We start from the raw sequence: 18,278 nt of genomic DNA on the forward strand, positions 1-18,278 counted from the left end.
TCTGTCGCAGGGCAACACAGAGACACACAGGACAAACAACCATGCACACACACACTCACACCTAGTGACAATTTGGAGAGGCCAATTAACCTAACAGTCATGTTTTTGGACTGTGGGATGAAACCGGAGTACCTGGAGAAAACCCACCATGCACAGGGAGAACATGCAAACTCCATGTAGAAAGACAGGGGCCGGGAATTGAACCCAGAATCTTCTTGCTGCAAGCAACAGCTCTACCAACAGCGCCACTGTGCAGCCTAAACGCAAGAACAGTTGAACAAAAGAATTGAGATGGGAAAGTGTGTGTTTTCCTTCTTTTTTTTTTTATCCATAATTGTGCACGATAATAGTTGGCCAGTAATTGTGCACATGCAGATATTCTAAGCAAACGGAAAGTTTTAAGGAAACCAAAACTTCCTGTTTGCTTTCATAAACATTCATGTTTGAGGTTTATTAATACTTTGAATTAATCAAGAGCATTGCAGCTGGTGATTAATAAAAATAATCCTCAAAAGACTTGCCTAATAATTAAGCACACACATGTTTATGTATTCACCGCCCACTCCTCTTCATCTTTTATTGGTTCTCCCTGCTCTGGTGGTTTGGGTGGAGGTTCGACACTCGTTTCTAAAAGTGTTTCAGTAATGAGATTTTAGTAAAAACAAAACAAACAAAAAAAACAAATGTCAGTAGAAACAAATTTTGTTTGTTTGTCTAGATATTTTTATCTTGAGCTAAAGTAAAAAGCGAGAGATGAAGGACAGAGAAGGGGACAGAAAGTGGCAAACCAAATAAAGCTGCCACATCAGTGACAATGTGTCTGATCCATAAGGGCAGATCTGTTCAGTCTAATTTCATACTTTGAGCAAAACCATGCTTTATTTATTTTACAGTTTATTTCAAATTCCTGGATGCACTTTATGAACAATTCAAATGAAAATTTGTTTCAGCATATTTTTTTTTAACGTTTGACCAATGTAGTCAACTTATTGTTTTTGTCAGTTTTTTTAATTTATTTTTCGTTATACTCCTAATTGCACTGAAAGTTGTGTTGTTTTTACATTTTTAACTAAGCTTGTGAGGCTGTTTGTGTATTTAATTGTGCTGGCGGAGAGATATCAAATAAATTTGTAATTTAGTACATGTATGTCTGTGTTTTTAAAAAAAAACAGAAGAAACATTTTAAATCAATTCAGCACTGCTTTTTCTGTATTGGCAGGTACCAAACCTCAGGTATCTGTATCGGAAGCCAAATAACTGGATCTCTATTTAAGCTAATCTTTTAAATTTACCAACATGTTTCTTCAGAAAAAACAGAAGTTTTTCCCATTGACTATTGAGGGGAATAAATAATTTTTTAGATGTATTTTTTTTAGTACAAATATAAAAAGCAGATAGTAGTTCTCCACTTACATTGTTTTATTTCATATCAGAAACAAACTTTTTGGATGACTGACAACTTCAAATGTAACATTTAAAAAAACATAGTAACTGTACAAAACATGTGATCAGATATATTTTGTCCAAAAACCATAAACATAAGTAAAAGAAACCTTTCCGTCCACATGAATTGACAGACTCAGCAGGAAAATAATGAGGGAAGCAGCAAAGGCGAAGATCCGCAGCTCAGTTGGGGAAATCTCTTGACAAGACAACTTTTAGATGGACAGTCCATAAATTTGACCTTTGGGAAAACAAAAACCAAAGCTTAGAACAACACGGTTCAAACCACTGTGCATCAACAACAATGAAATGAACTTTTTCCCCTTTTTAAAACATTTTACAGCACCAGAGGCCTTTGACAGTCACCAAACAGGAAATGGGCAGAGAGAGAAAGGAACCCGAGTCTGCTGCATTGAGGTTTATTGTCTCTGTATACGGGGCGTTCACTCTACCTCCTCACCATGGAGCACATCCTTTACACCTTTAACCAGGAACGATCAAGACACATTTCAGTACAAAGAAAATAAATAAATCAAATGTTTCAGTTGTAAAATGTTTAGCATGCAATGATCAGTAAAGTCCAACCACAAAAACACGTAAAGACTAAAACAGCAAAAATGGACAACCTGTGACGAAAATACAGATGGGAGTTTGGAATGATCCTAGGGATTCATTATATTAACAGTAACTGAACAACTCACAGGTCATAGGCAGCGATGCAGCAGGGGAAACTTAGTTAGTGACCAGAAGTAACCATGGAAGGACCAGAGGACTACATACACAGAGAGGGACAGAGGTGGACAATGACATGGGCAACAGGTGATAAGTGACACCAGTTACTATCAGGATGAAGGGATTGAAGGAATAGAGACAAATGAACAAAGAGGATTTGTGAAACTAACAAGAAACAGAAAGGAACATTAATCTCGAGAGACAAAATCCAAAAACACAAATATAGATAAACTACGAGACCGAAAACACAAGGGAATGAGCAACACAGCGAGATCTAAGTAAATAAACAACAATGAAATGATCAAAATGGAAACACAAATGAGACCCAAAGCACAAACACCCAAGGATCATAACACCTTAATTAAGAAAGTGGCACTGGCAAGACTTAAGACTGAGGACCTCAACACAATTTAGTTATTGTGGTGAGTCTTGAAAACTGATGTTCACAAACACTTTCTACTCAGTCTGATGTGGCTTGAGCTGTTTTACAAAGAAGAATGGACAAAAACATTTGGTGTTTAGATGTTCAAAACTGGTAGAGAAAACGCACACCAAACTCCTATAAAATTTGTAGCTGTAACTTGACAAAATGGCACATGCAAAGGCACTGCATGCTGCAGATTATTGGTGACTTTGGCTTTTTCTCTCTCAGTTAAAGTCAAAACTTGTGAAGCTGACTTTGCTACAGTAAAGGATGCTTTGATCTTTTGGATATAGCTGTGGCAAGGACGGCCAGCCAGCCATCGCTGAGGCCCTGCGATACCGGAAGCTGGCGGTCTGGGACGGCTTCGTTCGCCACTCTGCTCTGAGGCTAAATATACGATGATAAAAAGGCTGGCAGACTTATTTCTGACTCATGCTTGTTGTCCTCTTCCGTAGGAAAAGAAAAGACAGAGCAGGAGACAGATGTCTCCAGAACACAGAGGAACATTAAGTGATAATTACAGAGCGATAGACGGCCATAGAAAGACGAGGTTCACCCCCGTCTCTCGCTTTGCTCTTTCTGTCCCTCAGCCACCACAGAGAGTGGCGTCTCCAAGCTAAAGAGGGGCGCCCACTGTATTAGACTTGCAATGATTGGCTATGATTGCATTATTTGATCCTGTGAAGGATAAAAGGACAGCGACACATACTCCCCACATGCCTTTATACACCACTCAGTGATCAATGTCTCCTCAAAAACCAAACATGGGCCCCCTTTCTTTTTGTTTTTAAACATCACATGAAGCTATAAATGCTTCAAACTTAAACATTGTCTTTATCTTTTTCAACTGAGTGCTCTTAAGCACACAAGTATGCCCCTACGCACACACACACACACACGCACACACAAACAAACACACACGCTCATGCTCCACCATGTACTCGACTTCACCACCAGTCCACCGCACTCCTCTCGAAGCTCTTTGATCCCCGGTCGAGGGTCCTCTCCGCGGTGCCTCCGTCTGAATTCCAGAGATTCTGGGATAATTCAAACGTTTCACGGCACATACTTGGTCCCCCCAGGAGACAGTGGCGGAGATGGAAAATGCCACCATGGTCCCCGGCTCACTCTCCCTCCATTGTCTCTAGTCTTTAATCAGGCCCTCTCTGCGGCTCCCGCTGCCACCGTGGTGTGTTGTCTCAGCCTGGGAAAATGCCGGCCTAAGTGGATGTTATGAGCTGAGGCGCAGACCACAGGGACCCATCGGAGTGCCGTTGGAGCCCTCTGTGCCAGCCGTGGGTCTCCGAGTGGCTAACGCGCACAATGAGTGAGGTCCCGTGCTCGGAGGCGACCTTACATAACAGCAGTGATCGCTACGTCTATTTACTTTGCTCGTCTGGCTTTCCATCGGTAAATCACGCGCCGTCATAATCACAGGCATGGGGCAAAGCCCAATCGTAAATCACCAATGTTATTCGTTCCTAAAGGGTTGCTGGGTGTAAACGGGCGTTAAACTGTCACCCGGATCGGTGGCATTGAAGGAGCTTCATGGCCTTGGCTGAGGAAGTCCTGCATGAGAGGGAGTTTCCTGTCATGCAGTCAACAAATGACCAAAACAAAAGGTCTTGTGTTCCCCTGAGGCGCAGTGAGAAGAAGAAGGTCAGCACCCAGAACTACCACAAAGCTTAACCTAATTAAGTTTCGTTTCGGGTTCGAGTCATTGCTGATGGGTCAACTGGGCCTTGATGACTTTGTGTCAAGTTTTACAAGGCCTAAACCGAACCCCCGCTGGGCTACGATACTTTATATTTAGCACAAATAAGCATGAATAGAGGTTTTTTTTTCTTTTTATGAGGCACCATAAATTTTATTTTGCAAAAAAAAAAGCGAGAGAGAGAGAGAGGAGACTCAAGTGTGGCGGTTCTGTGGTTCCATCAGGCCAACACGAAGCCTTTGTATTCACGCTGTTTGCCATGGGAAAATATCTGAAACAAATAAGTTGCCTGGTCGGCACCCATCAGCGCAAAAAACACTTCTAAAAGCTGCGGATTGTGCATTGAGGGTGTGGTGCAGCTCTAAAGGAACTTCTTGTTTATCCCCGCTGCGTCTGAAAATGAGAAAGGAACTATTTTCTTTCCAAAATGGAAGGCAAATAAACAAGTATTCATGAGCAGACAATGAGGGCAGGCCGGTGTGCTGCTGCGAGCTCCAAGTGGTTAAGTAGGAGAGGAGGTGATTATTTTCAAGCTCACTGGCATGACTTCTTGTAACTAATACTGGTGATGTTAAAGGTGAATAGCGCTTAAGAATTTAGAGCTTTTTAAAATGAATCATCACATTTTTGCAAGGCTTTTGAAGTAAAACATGCATTTTCACTTACAATACCTTGCAAAAATATTTATACCCCTTGAATACATTTAAGAGTCTCTACCATTACAACCACATATTCTCAGTTATTGGGAAATTATATGATAGATAAACACAAAGCAATGCTTATTTATAAAGTAAAATGCAAGAAATTATTCACAGTTTTCAAACTTTATTTTACAAATAAAAAAAAAGAGAGAAGATGCTACAGCTACGCATTATGCCTCCCAGTGTCAGTACTTTGGGGAACCAGCTTTCAAAGCAATTACAACAATCTTGCCACTGGTTCTTAATTTCATTTAGGTCTGGACCTTGACTAGGCCATTCACATTTATGAATAACCCTTACCAAACAGCCTTACTTGTATAGATTTTTTATCATGTGATTGAAATGTGGTATTCTGTAGGCATAAAACAATTAGCTACAGTATTATTTGTTCAATGTGTTTAATGTGTTATTTGTTTAATAAAATAAAAAGGAGTAGAACTCTTTCATATCTCTCAGTAATGAGTCCCTGCTTTCACATGACTGCTGTGTCCTGTACATGGCAGGACACAGCCTTGCACAGGCCTGCTGAAAACTGTAGATGGGATTTATTTTGCTGCTCTTACAACAATGTATTTTCCAAATTTGTGGAGCCCACAACAAACAGTTTTCGTCCTGACAGATTCTTGCACCTCAGCCATGGATTGCTGCAGGTTCCCAGAGTTACCATGGGCATCTTGGCTTATTCTCCAATTAATGCTCTCCTTGCCCGACCTGTCAGTTCAGTTGGGCAAACTAAACTGCTAAAAGACATGGTAATAATGAGCATGTCTTTTAGCAGTTGCCTCACACTGGATACCGCAATCCTCTATGAGATGTTTGAAGTTTGGGATTATTGTTTTATAGCCTTGTCCTGCTTTAAACTTCTTGACTGTGTTCCCTTTTCTTTGTGATGCTGTTTGTTCTCTCATCTTCTCTAACAAACATAATAGCTGAATTTATACTTAAATAAAATTGCACAATTACAGTTAACTGGCCTCTGAAGGCAATAGACCACACTGGATTTTATTTAGTGGCATTTAAGTACCGGTAATCAAGGCTGAATTTATGTGCTACACTTTCCTGGTTTTTATTTGTAAGAAGAAAAAAAAAGCTCACAGGTATGTGTCATCTTCCTTCCTATTCACAGTTCTGCACCAATTAATCCAAATGGAAAGGACTGATATTTTTATCTGTGACAGATACACATAAAGCTGTGCCTTCGTATGACTGTGTGGCCTCCATCCCTGCTAAATGCTTTCTGGAAGAGAACAGAAAATACTGCAGCATGGCATGTGAAGACAAGCATGTTTGCGATTATGTTGCATCATCCAGTCACAACGCCATTTTTAGCAACATTTGTAAACATTTCAGAAACAAATACGATAGTGTTTAAATAGTGTTAATTATTTATGTCTTCTGTATCTGTGTTTTTTATTCTTCTTCTTCTTCTGTGTAATTTTTTTTTCTGTGGGCTGCGGAAAAATCATTTTGGCACCCAAAATTAATATGGGCAATATTTTCATTTATTTGCATATACCGTTACAGCACTTTCCACACTTTTAGTTATTAGAGCCATATGATATGTTGTGACGAAAATGACTCCGTGGAGACTTCAGTGATGTCACTAAGGCTATTTCATGTTCAACGCGATACAAACAGGGATACGGCGTTTGACTCTCGCTCCGTCAAATGATTGGACGAGGAAAATGTACGTAAGTGTTCAACGAAAGCGGAAGTATTTGCTTTTGTAGGCATGGGACAATGAATCCTGCAGGCTGCTGTCTTTCTTTCGCGAGTAGGTTTATAGAGTACTTCTGAAAACACAGGTAAGTGTATAATGAAAGGGTTTTATAAAACGTATAAGGTATAAAACGCTTCGTAAAGGCCTACTGTATGCTGCAGCTGTGTTGTGTTGCTAGACAAAGTATTAGCAGCTAGCTACTTAGTGCTAGCTGCACAGGCTGTCACGTTAGCAAACAAAGCAGAGCGTAAATCACTTCCTGTTTTCGTTATCGGATTTTATTAGGAGCCCCTCAGCAATGTTATTGTTTATAAAATATTAAGTTCTATATGCATTTGCTAGTTTTGTTTAAAAATGTTGTGGATTTGCATACTAAGGTAGTGTCGAGGATCGAAAATAGAACTGTTCCTCAATTGTGTAGTTTTAGGTCATTTTAACATCGCATTATATCCCCTCCCCCTGATAATCACCCGCATGGTTTGTTTTTTTCCCCCCTACTAGAATCACGGAGAAGGAAAAACATGGAGGTTCCCTGTTATCTGCCCAAATTGCTGTTTGAGCTCAATGAGCAGCGAAAGCGAGACTTCTTCTGCGACTGCAGTATCCTGGTAGAGGGGCGTGTATTCAAAGCCCACCGTAACGTGCTATTTGCTGGAAGCGGCTATTTCCGGGCTCTTCTGGTTCACTACCTGCAGGTGAGGATTACTCTGCTTCTGTCTGTTTTCTATTAGTGCTAAGAATATGTATACAGCGTTTTTGAGTAAATGTTAAAATGTCATCTGTAGAATTCATGAAATATTTGAAAGATTACAAATTAATCAATGTTCCAGTTATTATTTATCAAGGCAGCTGTAAGCAGGTCAGTTTTTGGTTTTAAAGAAGTCGGTGTTTCAGCATTTCTGAAATTTTCTAGAATTTTTTTCTTCCCAGATGAGAGGAGCATAAAACTGAATGCTGTTTCTTCATGTTCGATTCTGATTCTGGGGATGCAGAGTAGATTTTAACCCAAAGACCTGAGTGATCTGGAAGGTTGACACAACAATAACAGATCTTATATGTGTTTTGATGCTAACCCATTCAGTGATTTATAAAATCGGTGTTTAGGTGTTTTAAAGTCTTTTCTCTGAGTTACAGAGAGCCAGTGTAAGGACTTTGCAACCAGGGTGGTTTGCTCCATTTTCCTGTTTTTAGTGAGAATGCGAGCAGCATCTATCCGACTGACTGTTTACCAGTGGTGGAGAAAGTACTCAAAAAATTTACTTAAGTAAAAGTACAAATACACAGTCAAAAATGTACTTAAGTAAAAGTCAAAGTACCACATTAACATTTTACTTAAGTAAAAGTAAAAAAGTACTGGCTTTTAAAAATACTTAAGTATTAAAAGTAAAAGTACTTGCTGAATGCATTACCTAATCACTAATATCATTAAGTGAACCGATCGTATTTAATTTTAGTACATCAGAAATGTGCCATTTTAATGAACAATGCTACAGATAAAGCATGTTTTTATTGAGTTTACTCTGTAACATAGTTTTGACTTAGATATGTGATTCTATGCATCATAATTTCAGGGAAGGAAACATCTCGTCTCCTGTCCTAACATAACATGAACTTCACTTTTTTTGCCACACATTTATTTTGAAAGAAATCCAACTGGCAGAGGAGGACATGGAACCAAGGAGCCACATAGCAGAGTTGTAGTCTAGACCACCGAACCCAAGACCAAATCAAAACCAGCACCCCTTGCTACATGACAATAAAATTAAGTGCACCTATCAAAATTGCTTCTCAAATTGATCTGAAAGATTCACTTTCCTATAAAAACACCTAGATATTAAACACTTAGAGCTGAAATAAATTATCCAGTGACAATTCAAACTCTTCTTCATTCTGTTTTGCTTTCATCTCTGTGCCACAATACACAGAGGTCTCCTGCCATCCCTAAAAAAAATAACACCCTGGGTGGTTGCCCATATTGCCAATGTCAGAAATTGCACCATTAAACATAGCAATTAACAACGCTCAACTATGAACACTGTCCAAGGCCCAATAAGCAACAAGTAACCAAGCAGAAGGAGCATCGTGACTGTTCTCATCCTCCCTCCTGCTGCAACGTCTGCCACCATGACAGGTGACGAAAGCAAAGAGCAATGAGCATGCTCTGCGTTCTTACGTTCTTGTTTTATTTATTTGTCAATTAAATATAAAGATATTTTAATGAAATAAAATAGCTACTGCAGTGTACGCAGAGCATTACAAGAACAAAGAACGGCTCTCAGTGAGGCTTCAGCACTATAGGACTTGGTCAAGATCCGTCCAGAAGAATCGGATCGTCCATGAATGTCATATTACTATATTGCACTTTGGTCACAGTGTTGTCCCATATATGCAACACCTCAGTCAACACCTCCACACAATAATTTAGCACATGAGTGACAACTTTTTTTCATCGCAGATGCAACATGTGTTTCAGTCAATACAGCTAGCTTTGCTAGCATCACGTCCACGGAGCTTACCTTTCTTTAAGCTTTCCTTCCAAGTGACGTTAAAAATTGGACGAAGTCCCCACCGTCTGTGAAAGTGAAGCGCTGCTGATTTTACATGTCGCCATATCGATTTATGCAGAGCTATTATATTACTGACGCTATGAGGAAACCACTGCGCATGTCTGGAGCTCCTCGTGCGAGTAAAGGTGGAGCCGATGGGTGACAACAGACACTAAGTCACGTTATTGCTCGGATTTTACGGCGCCACCTTAAATCCCTGAACTTCACATTTTAACGGAAAAAAAGCTCAACGCGACTTGGATGTAACGAGTAACGCGACACTTTTGTAGAAATGTAGTGAAGTAGAAAGTACAGATACTTACTGTAAAATGTAGTGGAGTAAAAGTAAAAAGTATCCATTATTAAATCTACTTAAGTAAAGTACAGATACACGAAAATTGTACTTAAGTACAGTAACGAAGTACTTGTACTTCGTTACTTCCCACCACTGCTGTTTACACAGACTTTTAAAGACACAGCTGCAGTTATCAATGTGACAAGAAATGACTCATGGATGAGTTTCTCTAGCTCTTGCTGAGACATTACTCCTTTGATCGTGGAAATGTTCTTCAGGTGATGGAAGGCCGACTTTCTAACTGTCTTTAGGTGTATCTGAAACTTATGGTCTTGGTGCATAACACCAAGATTTCAGACTTGACTGGTAGTTTTTAGCTGCAATAACTGAAGCTTTGTGTTGACCTTTTGGGTCCAAAGATAAGTTCAGTTTTGTTTCCGTTCAGCTGGAGAGATTTATGGCTCATCCACACATTTGTTCTAAGCATCAGTTCAGTGCTTGGATGGGTTCGGAGACGCTTGGTGACATCATAATTTATAGCTTTGTATCAGCATCTGTGTTGTTATGGGAGATAATCTTATTACTTGTTGTAATCTGAGCCAGCACAAGCATGTAGCTATTAAAGAGGCCCCAATTTAAACTTGGGATACCCCACCTGTGACTTCTGTCCGCTCTGACAAGAAGTTACTTATTGACACAAAGTTGTTTCTGTTCCTGTTCTGGTTTGAGTCTCAAAGCAAGACTCAAACCAGTTAAGTAGTGTACCAGAGAGTCCTACCCAGCTCTCTGGTGCTTAATCAGAATATCATTGTCATTGTCAACAGTGTCGAATGTTGCACTAAGATCCAAAAGTACTGGCACTGTGGTTCTTCCACGGTCCATATTCATGTGGATCTCTTTGAAGACTTTGACGGGGCGGTCTCAGTACTGTGGTGAACTCTGAAACTGGACTGAAAGCTAGAAAACGAATCATACAGTTTTCGGCAGAAATACTTCTGTATCATTTTAAAATGAAAATAAAATCTGATTAAATAATATGCCTAAATAAAATGTTGGCATATTCAGTTAATTGCGGATAAATTTATCTACGTATTCAGTACATGTTATACATCGATTAAATGTAATTGGCATGTTGGTCTATGACAGTACACTGAAAGTTCAAGCTGTTACACAAAATCATTAACTTTAACTGATGTTTTATTACAGTTCAAAGTCATGTTCCGTTATAGTGTTTGCAGATTTCTAATTTTAAACTTGGGAATGACTTTTCAGGACAGCGGACAGCGCTACAGCACAGCGTCGCTGGACATTGTTACAGCCGACGCCTTCTCTGTCATCCTCGACTTCCTCTATTCTGGCCGCTTGGCTCTTAACAGCAACAATGTGATTGAGGTGATGTCAGCGGCTAGCTATCTGCAAATGACAGAGCTGGTGAACTTCTGTAAAGAGTACATCCACTCATCTTTGGAGATTTGCAACAAGGATAAGGAGAGAAACACGAAGAAAGAGAACCAGAAGGACAATGAAGCAATTGGACCCGCAGACAGTGGAACTCCTTCTGCAACCGTCGCTGGGGACACGGGTATTACAGGGACAAGTTCAGAGGCTGCAGAAGTAGATGGGGGGTCGGGTTTAGGTCCTGAGGAAGGAACTTCAGCAAGTACCCCCTTGTCTACCGCAGTTGCCACCCCAGCGGGCTCCAGTAGAAACATTGACAGCGCTTACTCCTCTAGGGAGGGGTTTCCACCTGGGAGGGAAGACCAAAAGGGCCACATGGATCAGACTAATCTCTCATCCTCCTCATCTTCTGCTTTGACCCCAGAGTTAGTGAACCCTAAAATAGAATATGACCCTGATGAGGAACTCGTAGAGTCCCCCGACACCAAAGACCTTGCGCCGTATCCTGGGTCCTCTCTGCATGGCACACACCATAGCAGGTTACTTCTTCAAAGTCCCTCAGCCTCCAATGAGCGCTCCCCTTTAGGATACAGCCCTTCATTTAACACCCGGCAGCTGATGGAGATTCTGTCCAGAGGTGAAGGCCCCCGAGGCCCCAGCCCTGTAGGGGACCGAGTAGGTCAGCGCTTCAACCAAGGACTTGGCAGCAGCACAGGAAGTAGCAGAATGGATGAAAGTTTGGGCTTTGTTGGGTCATCTATCATGGAGATCCAGTCTGATTGGCTCGGAGAGGACACAGGTAATTACCTCAGTCAGTTTTAACTGTTAATGCATGAGCTAGAATAACCTAAGACCAAGTTAAACACAGTAAATCCGAAAGCAGAAGATTTATACGTATTCAGTTGTTGTCTTTCTCCCCCTGCAGGCGATGGCTTGGTAGTGCCAGTAAAACTCCACAAGTGCCCTTTCTGTCCATACACTGCCAAGCAGAAAGGAATCATGAAGAGACACATCCGCTGCCACACGGGAGAGAGGCCCTTCCCCTGTCCCATGTGTGGCAAGAGGTTCACACGACAGGAGCATCTCCGGACCCACGCCCTTAGTGTAAGAGTGAAGTGTGGCCATCATGTTTTTTTATGCATCCCATTTTGTTAGTACGACTTGTCCTACAACGACCTCCAGTAATCTGTTCCTTCCAAACTCTAATCCAAGTTAAAACAATACCCACTGTGTGTCTGTCCATAGGTTCACAGGCACTACTGGCCAGTATCATGCAAGAGCTGCAGGCGAACGTTCACAGGGTCAAACGTCTCCCCGGGATTGAGGCGCTTCGGCATCTGCGACAGCTGCAACTGCGTGACCACCACTCATGAAGATTCTGCGCCCGCTGACCCGTCCAGCCAGCCAGAGCCCATGGTGCGTGCAGATGGGACCACAGACTGGTCAAGCTTTATGGACGATGTGGACGAGGTGGAGGTTGGCAGAGTGGAGGACTTAGTGGAGAAACAGATGCTGGAAAGACAGCTTGCTGAATGCTCTGATGTCAGCCATACACTGTGAATTTTACCATCAACTAGTAATAAAACAGGGCCTCGGTGCTCTTATTATTACTGTAAGGTTATTTATTTATTCATTCACTCATTTGTGTCCTGGATTTCCGGTCCAAAGCTGCCTGTCATTATGTGTCAGTGATTAGTTAGTAGCAGGAAACCTGTCAGGCATTTGTGAAATCGCGTCTAGATGTAACTTTAAATTTCAAACGTGTACAGTGCCAACAAAAAGTATTCACAGCTGTTAACTTTTTCAGAACCTTCTGGAACTTGAGTAATGAAACATGATTTTAAATGGAGATGGAGCATGCGCCTGTGTCTTTAAGGAACTGCAGTAGAATGGTGTGCATCAAAACAGAAACCAAGCAAAGAAGTCAAACTACTTATTGTCTGTAGACATCAGAGATTTTATTGTGTCAAATCACAAATCTGTGAGCATCATTAGCTTCGAAAAGGAGATAAGGTTGTCATTCAATAAAATACACTGCTCAAAAAAATAAAGGGAACACTTAAACAACACAATATAACTCCAAGTAAATCAAACTTCTGTGAAATCAAACTGTCCACTTAGGAAGCAACACTGATTGACAGCAGGGACCCTCGTCGGGTCAATCAGTGTTGCTTCCTAAGTGGACAGTTTGATTTCACAGAAGTTTGATTTACTTGGAGTTATATTGTGTTGTTTAAGTGTTGCCTTTATTTTTTTGAGCAGTATATTAAGCCTTGATGTAAATATTTATGAAAGAATGGATCAACAAGGTTACGGCAATATTGGCAATAGGAGAAAAAAACGGTTCTAAAAAGCAGTTTCTGCCTCGTCATTATGGAGATTTGTTTGGAGCTTGTTAGGAAATGAAAATTTCACAAATCTTGTTTAAAATACAGCATATGAATGCTTTTTGTTTGCATTGTACGTGGATGTAAAGAAATTTACATTTCAATGTTGTACGGAGAAATGAAGATTCTGTACTCATCCAGCAGGATTGGGATTAAGACGTCAATCATGAATTCAAATAAATAATTGTCTCCAACTGTTTATGTGTACTTGAAATGCGACTTATAAATGACTAACTTAAATTGTTTACAGAAATGGCAGCCAAGTGTGTAAAGAAGTGACCAAATAAATTACCTGTATAAGCTAGAGCATGGCGGACTTCCATGTGTACTGTACTATAAAAATGTTAACAGTGATCAATGAGCATTTCTCCATCTGTGTTTTGTATGTCGACTTTGCATTCTTAGTTTAAGTTTACAAGGCTCGTGAAAGCAGAGGTACTCATAGATGTGCCGCCATCTAGTGGTTAAAAAGTACCATTTATAAAGTTAATACAGGTGTCTTAAGCATGGAGACGAGCGGATTAAAATAGAAGGTGTGCTTTAAAAACAAATATTGCAGTAGACCAATGAGTGGTTTAATTATTTTATCTGAGATCAATGGAAAACAAAATAAGCCGTTAAATAAAAAAACTAATATAAATGCAAGTTAAAGTTACATTGTTTGCATTATGCCTTTTGTTTCTGAAATCTTTTTATCCGAGTCAAAGATTATATTTAGATATATTTTAAGTCCTTTACTAAGAGGTCAAATTAACTTTTGCACCTTGCAGTTCTACAAAACGAGTCAATCATGTGATGCTCCACGTGATACCAGTCATGTGACGAGGAAACAACTCAAACAGCAACAAGAGTCTCACCAGGTAGATTTAGGGACTTTAAATTAGTTCCATGTAATCTTATTTTAGGCCAACTTGTAGCAGTCATGGCTGCTGTTTTCCTCCTCCTCGCCTTCGCGGCTCCCGCAGCGGCTCGTTACACCGCGAACTGGACGAGTCTGGACGCCAGACCGCTGCCTTCATGGTACGACGAAGCCAAGGTGGGAATTTTTGTCCACTGGGGAGTATTTTCAGTGCCAGGCTTCGGCAGCGAGTGGTTCTGGTGGCACTGGCAGGGTCAGCAGCCGCCTGACCCGAAGTGTGTGAGCTACATGTCCAAGAACTACCCACCCGGCTTCAGCTACCCGGATTTCGCCCCTGAGTTCCACGCGCAGTTTTTCAACCCGGAGGAGTGGGCGGACATCTTCAAAGCCTCTGGTGCAAAGTAAGGTGTTTGCATTACAAATCCGGGTAGCACCAAATCGGAAGTAGGGTGTGTGTTGGACCTTCTGTTGCATGAAAAACCACAACCTCAAAAACCTTAATGAATGTCATTAGGATTTTTGCAAGGCATTGTTTCACAGTGCACTCTTTCCAGATATGTTGTCCTGACTTCCAAACACCATGAAGGATTCACTAACTGGGGGTCTCCATACTCCTGGAACTGGAATTCTGTTGATAATGGTCCTAAAAGGGACTTAGTGGAAGACCTGGGAGATGCAGTTCGCAACCGGTGGGTGAACTCAAAGAAGTTTAATGGAGGGAAATATCTAACGGTAGATTCTGGTAAATGAGTTCAATAGGCATATGAAACTCGGCACAAATCCACCTGAACCTCTTCAGCTATAACTGAAAACATGTCTTGTACGAAAAGGTACAAAACAAGAGCTTCAGAGATTTGTTGTTTTCATCACTTAGATCGCTGCACTATGGCCTCTACAACTCCTTGTATGAATGGTTTAACCCCCTCTACTTGGAGGACAAGAAGAATGGATTCAAAACCCAACAGTTTGTGATGCAGAAACTACTTCCTGAACTCTATAACATTGTCGTAAGGTTAGTAGGTTTTAAACTTTAGTAGTAACCGATCACACCGCTTGTTGTTTTCAGTTTCCCTGTTATTGTTGCACAAACTGCAGCCATGCCTTAGTTAAGTTAGCTAGTGCTCAGTTATTATGCAACATGATAGTTATATATACCTTGCAGGTACAGACCTGAGGTGATCTGGTCTGACGGCGACTGGGAAGCACCAGACACCTACTGGAACTCCACCCAGTTTCTGGCGTGGCTCTACAACGACAGCCCTGTCAAAGTCAGTCCTTTTTAGTTTAGGGAAACACAAACTGCCATGCACAAACTGTCTACACTTTATTTTAAAGCGTTGCACAAAATTAAAATGGCAGCTTCAGGATATTTACCCTATCTTCCTGGATTTTAGGAGACTGTTGTGACCAATGACCGATGGGGGCAAGGCACTGCCTGCAAACACGGTGGCTTTTATAACTGCGAGGACAAATACACGCCAGGCCAGCTGCCCAAACACAAGTGGGAGAAATGTACATCTGTGGACACTTTATCCTGGGGTTACCGTCGAAACATGAAGCTCAAAGAACTGATGGACTTACCTGCTATTATTGACGTAAAGACACAAGATGACGTTCAGATTGCTGAACATGCAGCCGCCTCATCTTCAGGACTGAATTTTTCTCATTTTCTTCACAGGATCTGGTCAGCACAGTGGCTCTTGGGGGTAATTATCTTCTCAATGTAGGTCCCACAGCCGACGGGACAATTCCCAGTGTGTTTGAGGAGAGGCTGAGGGGTCTTGGCGCCTGGCTGGAAACCAACGGAGAGGCCATCTACGCCACCAAACCCTGGAGGGTCCAAATGGAAAATGGCACCGTGCCAGTGTGGTAAGAAAGCTGGAAAGTTGAATATTTAGGATCTGAGTGTTCTTCAGTTTTGGTGTTTTCTCCTTCCATGCTACCAGAAACTCAGTATGAGTTTTGGTTTAGTGGAAAAAGAACAACATAAAACTAAATGTTACTTTTCTTCTAGGTATACCTCAAAAGGTGCCACGGTCTACGCCATTATAACAGCCAAACCCCCAACAACTATACTGAAGCTGTTGATCCCCCAAACATCAGCAACAACTAAGGTAAATGGGATTATTAAGATTATGTGTTGCCATTTTGGAACAAGTACATGACCAAACCCATGATCGATAATCTAAAAGTGACTAGGAACAAATAGGAATCCGTTTCTTTTCTAGGTGACTCTCTTGGGGCATCCGTCCCCCCTACCTTGGGCACCAGTCTACCCTAATGTAGGACTCTCTGTCCTTTTGCCTGAGCTACCTTTCACTCCTGGTCAAGCCTGGACACTCAAACTGGACAATGTCCAGTGAAATTTTAAGTTACAAAATATTCACCATGTAAGGCAATGTATTAAATTCAATTAATGTTTTAATTTTCCACTTTGAAGGAATAATGGGACAATGCTTAAGGGAATTTTTTTTAACATCTCTGATCATTGCTTTACTGATCAGAAAATGTGTTTATTTTTTTAAAAATGTTTTTGATAAGTTTTTATTGCCATAAATGAAAAGTGGCATTCCTGTTCAACCTGTGGAGATTTCTCAGCTGATTGTTTCCAATTTTGTGGAAAATAAACACTCTCTCGCAAATTTAGCACCAGTCCACAAAATCTGATTTGAACTTCAGTTTGGGAGGTTAGCATAACTACACAAAGCTTAGAGCAAAAAGTGTGTAGAAATGGTTTAAAGCCAACAAGGTGAAAATTCTAGCATGTTCAAAACCTCTACTCTAATCCATGAGAATTTGGATGTAAAAAGTTGCTCAAACTTAATCCCCAAACATTCTCACAGCGCTTAAACTGTTCTGTTGCAACTGCTGTGTCCAGATGAGCCAATGTGTTTGAGACTATTAAGTGCATCTACTAAATACTGATCTGAATGTGGATATTTAGTTCTTTACCATTCTTATGTGAAAGCAACTGAAATTCAGTTACATTTTTGAATATAAGTGATTTATTTCTGCAATTTCCTGCCTAAAAACCTGAATTATACTCACAATTTTTTAAAAGCAGTTAAAAGGTTAAGTGTCCCACAACCCTTTTTACAGTCATCGTAAGTTAAAGGTTTAACATTTTGCATTATTTTAAGTCTTGGGTTACCCCATCAATAAATAGCCTTAGAAATGTGGATCAAAATTCTCCATCCATCCATTTTCTTATACCCTTGTCCCTCAGTGGGGGTCAGGAGGGTTGCTGGTGCCCATCTCCAGCTAATGTTCCGGGTGAGAGGCAGGGTCATCCTGGACAGGTCGCCAGTCTGTCGCAGGGCAACACAGAGACACACAGGACAAACAACCATGCACACACACTCACACCTAGGGGCAATTTGGAGAGACCAATTAATCATGTTTTTGGAATGTGGGAGGAAACCGGAGTACCCGGAGAAAACCCACGCATCCACAGGGAGAACATGCAAACTCCATGCACAAGGATCGGGGCCGGGAATTGAACCCAGAACCTTCTTGCTGCAAGGCAACAGCTCTACCAACTGCGCCACTGTGCAGCCCCAAAATTCTCCATTTTACTGTTTAATACATCTAACTTCTTGTGTTGTTGAAATTCCTCGACTTAAAACAGTTTCATCTTGTTGCACACAATCCCAAAACTTTTATTTAAAAGGAAATTTATCAGACTTACTACGTCAAGTTCTGCATGCTGCAGAAATGGTGGCCATATTTTTCAACCGAGGACTAAAAATATATCTTTCCAAACCTGGAAACAATCATTCGGGTGGAATGGCACAGTGGTATCTTCTCAATTCCAGGTGACAAACTAACTCACACAAACATATTCACACCCATACAAATCCAAAAGGTTGAAGGTCAAGCAAGCACAGGTTCACATTTTACTTATGTCTCTTCTCCACTTGGCACCAGATGTAATTTTGAGTTAATAAACCAAATTTTTGGAACTGAATCAAGCTTGGACATACAAGCCAATGGAGGGGCCGGCTAGAATCCAGAAAATTAAGCTGTTATTAAGCTCATATTGAGAAGATACCTTCAATC

At 41.0% G+C, this 18,278-nt stretch overlaps 2 protein-coding genes across 4 annotated transcripts; both read left to right on the plus strand.

Annotated features, from left to right (window-relative positions):
• Nucleotides 1-6,600: 6,600 nt before the first annotated feature.
• On the plus strand, nt 6,601-12,589 carry zbtb8b (zinc finger and BTB domain containing 8B). 3 transcript variants are annotated; one of them, XM_008421520.2, is made up of 5 exons: nt 6,601-6,701; nt 7,236-7,429; nt 10,848-11,772; nt 11,899-12,077; nt 12,219-12,589. In XM_008421520.2, exons 2-5 carry the CDS (start codon nt 7,256-7,258, stop codon nt 12,531-12,533), a joined length of 1,593 nt encoding a protein of 530 aa, XP_008419742.1. In that variant the 5' UTR covers nt 6,601-6,701; nt 7,236-7,255; the 3' UTR covers nt 12,534-12,589. The 3 variants fall into 3 exon arrangements, with proteins under 3 accessions (XP_008419742.1, XP_008419741.1, XP_008419743.1); XM_008421519.1 differs by lacking the exon at nt 6,601-6,701 and adding an exon at nt 6,712-6,819; XM_008421521.2 differs by lacking the exons at nt 6,601-6,701; nt 7,236-7,429 and adding an exon at nt 9,749-9,853.
• Nucleotides 12,590-14,166: 1,577 nt separating this feature from the next.
• On the plus strand, nt 14,167-16,865 carry LOC103472125 (alpha-L-fucosidase 1). The gene is made up of 8 exons (XM_008421518.2): nt 14,167-14,620; nt 14,774-14,908; nt 15,094-15,231; nt 15,382-15,487; nt 15,614-15,814; nt 15,898-16,088; nt 16,234-16,333; nt 16,448-16,865. Exons 1-8 carry the CDS (start codon nt 14,283-14,285, stop codon nt 16,580-16,582), a joined length of 1,344 nt encoding a protein of 447 aa, XP_008419740.1. The 5' UTR covers nt 14,167-14,282; the 3' UTR covers nt 16,583-16,865.
• The last annotated feature ends 1,413 nt before the right edge of the window (nt 16,866-18,278 follow it).

Source organism: Poecilia reticulata, linkage group LG11 (assembly GCF_000633615.1).
Source record: "Poecilia reticulata strain Guanapo linkage group LG11, Guppy_female_1.0+MT, whole genome shotgun sequence".
NCBI classification, from domain to species: Eukaryota; Metazoa; Chordata; class Actinopteri; order Cyprinodontiformes; family Poeciliidae; genus Poecilia; species Poecilia reticulata.

What these genes read in the sequence shown, in the direction of transcription:
- zbtb8b (XM_008421520.2), top strand. Translation starts at nt 7,256, where the DNA reads ATGGAGGTTCCCTGTTATCTGCCCAAATTGCTGTTTGAGCTCAATGAG. An exon ending in TTCTGGTTCACTACCTGCAG is followed by an intron (nt 7,430 to 10,847) that starts GTGAGGATTACT and finishes ATGACTTTTCAG; the next exon opens with GACAGCGGACAGCGCTACAG. An exon ending in TCCGGACCCACGCCCTTAGT is followed by an intron (nt 12,078 to 12,218) that starts GTAAGAGTGAAG and finishes GTCTGTCCATAG; the next exon opens with GTTCACAGGCACTACTGGCC.
- LOC103472125 (XM_008421518.2), top strand. Translation starts at nt 14,283, where the DNA reads ATGGCTGCTGTTTTCCTCCTCCTCGCCTTCGCGGCTCCCGCAGCGGCT. An exon ending in TTCAAAGCCTCTGGTGCAAA is followed by an intron (nt 14,621 to 14,773) that starts GTAAGGTGTTTG and finishes CACTCTTTCCAG; the next exon opens with ATATGTTGTCCTGACTTCCA. An exon ending in GGAGATGCAGTTCGCAACCG is followed by an intron (nt 14,909 to 15,093) that starts GTGGGTGAACTC and finishes TTCATCACTTAG; the next exon opens with ATCGCTGCACTATGGCCTCT.